Genomic DNA, 9,099 nt, shown 5'->3' with positions numbered 1-9,099 from the left:
AATACAAGCTCTAATCAAATTAAAGCCACCATCATTGAGAATACACACATGGTCTAAGTCAACTAAAACACACAACACCAACTAACCCAAATGTCCCAACATATATATTCCAATACACACAATCTGAGTCAAGTACCAATATTTTGTTTTGAGAGAATGATAGTTAGGTTCTAAATAATGAATTAGTGACAATTAGATTCTTAATAAATTTCTCACAAAATAAATTATAAATATCAATTTAAATAATTACAATAAAGTTTTTTGTTATAATCTAAAAATTATATTTGATAGTTAAATGCTTATTTATAATTAAAATCTTAATTTGTAATAATTTAAATGAAATTTTTAATTTATTTTTTTAAAAAATTTATTGAGAACTTAATTAATATTAATTTTGTGTTTTAAAATCTAACTCTCATTCTTCTTTTATTTTATGTTTTTCGAGCTCCAACGTCCTTGTCGTATTATTTGTAGTTTTTTATTCGGGGATTCAAATATTTCTTATGCATCTTTTTCCAGGCACGGATCTAATTTAAATAAAAGGAAGTCTGCACAAGAAGATGATGGCAAAAGCCACAGAACAAGAGGAGGGCGGAGCGAGAAAGAAAGTTTTATTCTCAAAATCTCTTCATAAGTGAAGAGAAAACTTGAGAAAAAAGTAATAAATTTTACACATTTTTTTTTTCTCAGTTTTTTTAAAAAATAATAATAAATTTTTTTAAAAAAATATAAATTAATAATTTAATTTAGAAATTTTAAAAAACTTTTCTATCATTAATAAATTTATTTAATTATCAAATTACCTTTTAATAATTTCTATAATATATAAAAAATTTATAAATATATAAATAAAATTTATAATTATTTATTTTTAATAAAAATAATTTAATAATTTATATAAATTTATTAATGACAAAAAAATCTTTAAAAATTTTAAAAATTAAAATATTTTAAAAATATTAAATTATCATTTATATCTTTTAAAGAATTTTTATTATTATTTTTTTTTGTCCATTTTAAAAAATATTTTTTCTCTCTAATTTTCTATTTTCTTTATATTTTTTCTCCATCCGGACAAAAGATAATGCGTGCAGATAGAGGCGGAGGATGGGGTGGCGTGAAGATAGAGGCAAAGAGGGGGTGCCACGTGTCAGAGTACGGCTCTTAGGTGGGAGGCCATCTCGCACGCCACCATATCACCTCTTTCTTTGCTCCCACTTCAAGCTATTCCCACTTTTCATCATCTTTGCCTGCCTACTCAAATTGATCTTTCCCTCCACAATCTTTGGCGTTTTTTTTTTTTTTGGGTTATGTATCTATTTTCTCATGTCCTATCATTTTCTTGTTATATTTGGTTTCTATTGCATTTTAATTTTTTATATTTTTATTAGATAAAAAAATGTAAATTTAAAAATATTTTTGTTATTATCAACTCAATTATTAAAATTATTAAATTTATTTTTACGCATGTTATAATCTCAATTAGAACTAATATTAATTATGTATCTTTATATTTGTTATTATTGTTAATCATTAACTGTTGCTGTTAATCATTATTGTATAATCACATATTGGATGAGGAGAAGGAAAATATAAGATAAAATGGAAAAAAATAGAAAAAAAAGGCATAGAAAACATGAGAATAATATCTATATGGAAAATATGTGAGCAGCATACTTAGTGCGTTGTAGTCTTTAGGTGATTGTAGAAGCCACATTTTTCTACTCTAAAATCTCCTTACGAGAAAACTTTAGGAAAAAAATACACGAGGCCTCATACATCTTTTTTTTCCTCCACTTTTCTCTCAATATTCCTTTTATTCCTTCCTATCCAAATAGGAAAATAATTATATTCATCCCTCTTCTTGATCCTTTCTCTTTTCGCTTCTTTCTCTTCAGGCAGGTCGATGTGAGATTAGTTGCAATATGATGGATTTAATGCATTGATAGGATTATACTTTTATATGGGTCCTCTAATTTCTAGACTCTACTCATAGGATACTTGGTGCATTGCTCAAGGAAGAAGGATTGAATTTATTCTAACAATAGACATATATAAAAGTTCTAAATGTTTTAACCATCCAAATCCTTCTTTTACCTGTTTTTCATTAGGCAGCATTGAGAAGACTACTGAACCTGTGCCTTCTGTTGTTGAACACAGAGAGAGAGAGTAGCTAGATTTTAATCCCAAAAACACTGATGGGCTTTCCAAAGACACAGAATGCTGATGAGTGGTCCAGTTGGCTAAACTCAAAAGAAGACAATTTTGATACGTAATGCGAAAAACAAAACTTGGTACAAAGTCATGAAGCACCTGAACTTCATTTGAAAATTCAGAGTAAGAGATCTCTCATGCATGGACTAGTTAATTAAAACTAAGCCAGTAATTGTGGTTTAGTGTGATTACAACACAGGTCTCCCATTTCCGGTACTGTTCATCTTGGTAATGTGGACTTCCTGAGGCAGAAGATTGTACTTGACTCCATGTACCTCAAAGATCTTCTTCAGCTCTAGCAAAAGCTCTGTGATCCGATTGTTTCGTTCCCCGTAGTTCTGATGGTTGATAGTATGTTGAACACACAGACACAGCTTCAGCTTATCCACATTCTCTATCTCTTTGGCTATCACTGCGTGCTTTGGATTCCAGTACTTGGGCTTGCTCTCTATGTACCTGTATATATACATATAGTCGTTAAAACTTAATCATAGTACGATCATAGGACTGTTTAACGTAGCATATATAGGGACGTGAGAAGAAAGATGAAGAGAAACATGTTCTTACGTTTGAATTGCTTTCTTGAGTGAAATGATGGTCTCCATAGGAGTTGAAACATCAACAACGAAATCAATAGAATCCCAAATCTCTGGACTCCTATAGAAATTGCTTATTGGCTTGTTGAGCAAAACTGCGTTGGGGTAGTAGATTTTCTCATTGTCGTATCGAAGAAACACAGTCGTCAAGATATTCATCTCTTCCACAGTCATCTGTTCATCAGTAGAAGTATATATAATACAAGACAATTAAACTTAGTAATTAAGGTGCGACGTGGGCATTTTTCAAGTTGAGAATTTCGTACGTGAACATCATCAATGACGCAGCGATCTCCAATGTCAAAAGGGTGCATGACAAAAGACGAAGATGATGGCCTCCAACACAGTCTTGCAGGTACCTTGGAAGGCAACCCCGACCAGAACTATCTGTGTAATGACGAAAAGTATCACTTTGATTGTAGCCAGCTCCATCACCAAAAGGAGAACTACGATTATTATCACTGTCACTATTGAGCTGGCTATCTTGTGAAGCTGTTGCACTGCTGTTTTTGTGTCATTCAGTGATTGTGCTAGAGCCTTTCTTTCATAATAAGCTCGAATCTGATCATCCACGCATATTCATTTGTTAATTATTAAGTTCTGTACTGCAAAAGATATCTTATATATATTGATTAAGCTGGCAAAGAAACGGATCATTGAACTGGGGAATTTTGCAATTAATAAAAACTTACCACCCAATTTCTAAAGGAAGACCTGGAGATCTTTCCAGTTTCGAGGGCACCTTCAAAGAGTGGGAATATAGTATGAACCTCAACTCTCTTCAAAAATCTCATGAGATCCTCCTCCTCAATATACCTTCAATAAAATTATATAAATATGAATCAGATGCCACTCATTGTGTCAATAAAAAGTCAGTTATATATGTTGTTTACAATTTAGAAAACCAGGAATATATATATATATATATATGGTCTTGGTGGTTAGCATATCGACTTCTCCCATCTGGGAACGTAAGATAGATACGTTTATTTGTGTGTCTCTAAAGCTTGTTCAAGTTACAGTGTAGAGAGTGGTGACCACCATAATCTTTACCAAATTAAAGATGATAATATTAAGCAGCATGTGACCTAGATTAAAAGCCATGGAAGGCCCAGTTACGTTGGAGTGGAACAATCATAGACAGAGACTAATAAAGCCATAGGATAGGGTTTGATCATGTTTTGAGTAGTATTTTGATCCACTTCATGCATGCTCTCCATCTTGCTAAATAGTGGAGAGAATATTTGATATATATGGCACAGTGTTTTCGTGGTGGGGCCAAGATAATGGAGCAGCTGGACTTATTGCGACAATACAAAACGTAACGATGATTGTACTGTGGCCTGTGGCCCTTAGAGCCCATCAGGGAGTAGTGTACACTGCTATGAACCCAAATTAAGGAGAGGCTAATGGGGTCAGCTAGATCGAATTGAAGCTTCCGTTGAAGAGTCTGGTGATGGCTGCTTGGTTACCTGGCTACCACATATTAACGTCATACGGCATAATAAATGGCTGTCGTTTGGTGCAGAAGCAGCATCAATGAGGAAGGACCACAGAGCAACTAAGGTTGCTATTTGAGAGGATTGTTGTTGGTCAAGAAAAAGAGAGGATTGTATAATTAAAAGGACCCCAAAGCAACCTAACTCTTCAAAAGTCTCACAAGGTGTCGTTTCATGAAGCACCTGTGCCTGAATCAAAATCTGAAGTGGGCTAGGGGGTATTGTTTTGATCCCTGTGAATGCAGCTGGTTCACACGAATATTCTTTAAACCACGCGCGCTCGCGCGTCATTAAGTTACATCTCAATGGTCCTTGTGCATGCGTAAGAGGTAGAGCCAGTAATTCAAGTTGAGCCTGACAGTTTAGCCTGAAGTCACCCGAAAAAAATTAGGGCTGAGTTTAAAAAAATTATGATATTTTTATATTTAGGCCTATTCGGGCTTTGAATAGGCCTGAGAAAATTCAAGCCAAGCCCGATCAAGTTCGAACTTGGCCCGAATACCCAAATATTTTTTTATTTTTACAAAATATATAAAAATAATAAATATTAATTAATTATTTAAGTTTGAGGTTATTTTATATTAAAATACCATATATTTGAGTTTATACATCATTTAAGTATAAAAAAATAATATTTTTTGTAAATAAAATAATTAATTTTAAAGTAAAAAATTTAATTAAAAATAAAATTCGAATATTTGAGCCGCCCAAAGCTCGAAGGAATTTAGGTCAAGCTTAGTTATTCAAACCTTTTGAAGAGTCAGACCTATTCGGGTTCGGGCCTATTCGGGCTTGCCAGCCTGAATTCTCAGCTCTACTAAAAGATACTGAATTTTATCACGTTCTTTTTAGTGGCAGAGTTACTATGAGGAGGACCATACATTTTTAGTGTACGGTCGCATGTTATAATTTCTCCATATATAGGTATAAAGCATTAATCAACATTACTGACAAGCGAAATTCATTTCATGAGATCTTATGGATTAAGAGATCTTTTATATATCATGGTAATGTATTTTCACAAAATTTGTCATTAATCTAGAATTGTTAACCTCTCGTGTATTTCTATTGAGAAAGTAAAATACAATATATTTAACACAATAATACTTCAAAAATTATTTGATTGGATGTTTATAATTATTTAAATTTTATAAAATTTGGTCTGGAAGACTAAGGTGCGTAGTTATGTTATTTTTAAATTAAACAATGATTGATTTAATGAAAATCAACTATAAAAAAATAGAAGTGTAAATTAAAGATATTAAATCTATTGACAAATGAACTCTCAATCCATAGCATAAATAATTATTGGGTTCTGTTACTACGTGTTCTCACAGCATAAAAAGTTTCTTCCCTTTTTTTTTTCAGATCGGCCAGCTTAATGAAAACGTGATATAGGGGCCCCAAAAGACACTGCTATATAAATGTGAAGACATCATTGAAAGTTTGAGAAGATTTCCTTAAAAAAAAAGTTTGAGATGATTAATTTAAAGTATAGATAATTTAAACAATTTAGATTTAAATCTAAACCAGAAGAAATTAACGTTCTTCTTATCTTTTCTGATATATGATGTCATTCAACCCATGGAAAAAAGTGTATGGAAGCTAATTAAATAGTTAACCTGTGAGGCTGCTATGAGAATTGTTTAAATTGTGTGCATCGGTCTAATTATAGTCTAATTATCATGTGAACGACAACATTTTATTTCAAGGGCAAGCAGGTACGTTTAATCAATTGAAAGCTAAGTTATCTATTTAAGCATATCGACGACCTAAAATCTAATAATTAATTAATTAAACTTAAAGAGACAAATAATACACAGTACACTTACTTGGCACCAGGTTTAGCAACGTTCTTGAAAATCCTCTGAGCACAATTCCGAGCTTCCCACTCGCTGCAAATCTCAGACTCGGCGTTCCCGAAATCGTCGATCGTCCGGGAAATCGTCGACAACCCCGACGACTTCACGTAGTTCACCAGTCTCTTCACACTCCACGCCGACGCCGTGCTCTTCATACTCAGCTCTCTCAGCTTGTCCATATCAATCTTCCTCGACCCAAACTTCTTCGACTTGTACAAGTTCTTCGCCTCCTTTATCGCTTTATGCCTTCCCTTCCAGTTCGCCGGCATGGACTTGGACCCCGTCAGAGTATGCTGCGACGTCGTTTCATCGTTCTCCTCCAAGGGAGGCCCAGAGAGTGTGTCCAGTATGTAGTGATGGAACACGCTCTCTTTCATTCTGTCGAAGTAGGTCGCGACGTGGAACGACGAGGCTAGCATTTTCACCAGCACGATCTTGACGAGCCAGATTATGGCTCCGACGAGGACGGCCACAAGCGCCTGAAACACCTTGTTGAGGAACTTGTGATTTTTCTTCTGGACGTTGTCGAAGACGACGGTCCAGTACGAGAATAACACGAGGCCTAGCCATATGCAGTTTCTGATGCTTTTTCTGAGACCGTAGACGAAGTATAAGACCTTTTCTCTGAGCATGAAGTTTCTCTCTATGATGAATACGGACACAGCTACGAGCCAACCAGAGACTAAGCGTCCACTGAAGGTTACCATCCCCATCAAGCACCATTTCCAAATCTCCAAACCCCACGAATACTTCGTTTTGATGGAGGGAATGGTGAGACAAGAGACCAAGCTGGTTAATATGATGAGGAACAACGCCCACTCAACCACGCGCTTCCACTGAATCTTCCGACGACGACGTTTGGTTTTCTCGTTGGACTTTGGGCCGTCCTCCTCCACCTGATCTTCTTCTTCATCGTCGTCTTCGTTCCATTCGTCGTCGGTGGAAGAATACCGGCCGGCAATGTCTTCGACTTCTTCGGAGACGGTGAATTGGGTGTAGAGTGGGTGGTAGTGTTCTTGGATGCGAGATTTGGGTTTGGAGAAGCTCAGGCGATTGAGAGTCTTGACTCTGGAAGTGAGTTTGGGCTTGTTGGTGGTGGTGGTGTCATTGTTTATGTTGTTCTGATGAGTTTCCATGGAGGGATGACCAGTGTTGAGGTGGTCGATGAAGAGGACGACCTGATCGGTCTTTGGTTTATCCATGGATATCGATCAGAGAGGGCTTGGAAAATGGGGGCAAGGGGGTGACTCTGAAGACTTATTTTTTCGAACAAAAGGGGTGAGTCTGAAGACTGCTTCTAGCCCTCAAATGGTGGTGGTGATATATTGATATCTGTGCAGTGCAGTGCGTGCAGGCCTATTTAAAGACTAGAGCATGCTTTTACCTTTGGTCCTCCTCATTCGACTTTAACCAGTCACTGTTATTACATTTTCTTAATTAAGTTCCAATTTTAAACCACGTGGGTGAGGTTCCTCGTCTTTTTTTTTGGGGGGGGGGGGGGGGGAACTCGGAATGGACACTAAGTGTGCGTTTTGGTTTTCAGTTTGTTAAAAGTCAATTTGATAAAAATTCATTTGATAAAAGTCAGTTGAGTGAAAGTCAGTTGTTTTAACAAAATTTGTGTTTGGATACATTTTTTTAAAAGTCAGTTTGACAAACTAAAAATTGTTTGGATTAATAAAAATTTATACTTTTAAAATGTACTTTTAAATATACAATGACTAAAAAAGACATTAATTTATGATAATTGATAATATTTGTTATATAAATATAATATGTTAAAAATGTTAAAAAAATTTGGATAAAAATATAAAGTTTAATATTAAAATAAATTATGTAATCATTTTACTGTTTATGCATTTTATTTATTTATTTATTAATGAAAAGGGCATGTTGCTTTTGCCTTTTACGATTGGCAGAATTCACGAGAGGCCATTGTGGGAGGGGGAAAGGTCACGAGGCTGGAGAAAGGTTTTCTTGCTTCTGGATTTGGACTGAACCCTAGCTCTACATCGCAACCATGTCGTCCAGGTAAGGTAGCTCCTTCTCCGATGTCGGTCACAGGAATCACCTGATTCTCCGATTTGGCAGACTCTTCTTATGTTTTGAACTTGTGCTTTTTCCCTTTATTTTCGATCTATGAAACCCTTGTGCTTTGATCTGTTTACTAGTGCTTTTATTTTTCTTTCCGCCTGAGATTAATGTTTGGATATGTGGGTGGAAAAGCCAAGCCTTTGAAAAAACCCAAATCTGATCAGAAATGAGGAGCTCGAGCAGAGATGGGAATGAATCAGTGAAGACATGAGGCTCGATTGCACGACAAGAATGAGAAAATAATTGAGGATATCATGGTCAAATATAAAATTAGGTACTGTTCTTTAATATTTCATATCCACATTTCCGTTTCAAAAGCTACTCGATGGAGCTTCCAAATTTTACGTTTCAGCTGGGTTAGGAAGTCCTTCTAAAAAGTACATTTGGTTTCATAAAATTATTCCAAACAGCGTTTTACATCCCAAAAGTGAGAAAGTACTTTTGGGATGTGAAAAGCTAATTATCCAAACGGTGCCTAAATTGACTTCATGAAATGCAAGTGAAAACTGGGATTTAAATCCTCTTCATCAAGTACAGAAAGTCGTAATATTGGCATTCAACATATCAAGACACTGATTCAATAATTAATGCTAGTCAAAAATTTGATTGAGCACTAGTTTGATTGGTTATCAACAAAAAATTTTACTAGACTATCTAGTTAAGCTACTGGTTTAATTATTTATTACTTTAAGAAGTCAGGCTGACGAAATTTTTAGTATATACACATTTCTATACTCAATCATATTTGTCAATTTAATTGTCCATTTGATGTAATGGCTTTATAATTATTATTATTAGTTAAATTAGCATTTAGATTGATGGATTTACATTTAA

General features: G+C 34.8%; 1 protein-coding gene across 1 annotated transcript; it reads right to left on the bottom strand.

Annotated features, from left to right (window-relative positions):
• Window positions 1-2,301: 2,301 nt before the first annotated feature.
• LOC129297611 (mechanosensitive ion channel protein 10-like) lies at window positions 2,302-7,479 on the bottom strand. The gene is made up of 4 exons (XM_054935938.1): window positions 6,142-7,479; window positions 3,503-3,626; window positions 2,782-3,371; window positions 2,302-2,670 (listed from the first exon to the last, which is right to left on the bottom strand). The coding sequence occupies exons 1-3, from the start codon at window positions 7,371-7,373 to the stop codon at window positions 3,111-3,113; spliced, it is 1,617 nt and encodes a 538-aa protein (XP_054791913.1). The 5' UTR covers window positions 7,374-7,479; the 3' UTR covers window positions 2,302-2,670; window positions 2,782-3,110.
• Window positions 7,480-9,099: the final 1,620 nt, after the last annotated feature.

This window comes from Prosopis cineraria, unplaced genomic scaffold (genome assembly GCF_029017545.1).
Source record: "Prosopis cineraria cultivar Desert tree isolate PC_DT_omini unplaced genomic scaffold, ASM2901754v1 PC567, whole genome shotgun sequence".
NCBI lineage: Eukaryota > Viridiplantae > Streptophyta > Magnoliopsida > Fabales > Fabaceae > Prosopis > Prosopis cineraria.
Note: the sequence above shows the minus strand (reverse complement) of the source record. Positions and strands in the feature narration are given on the sequence as shown.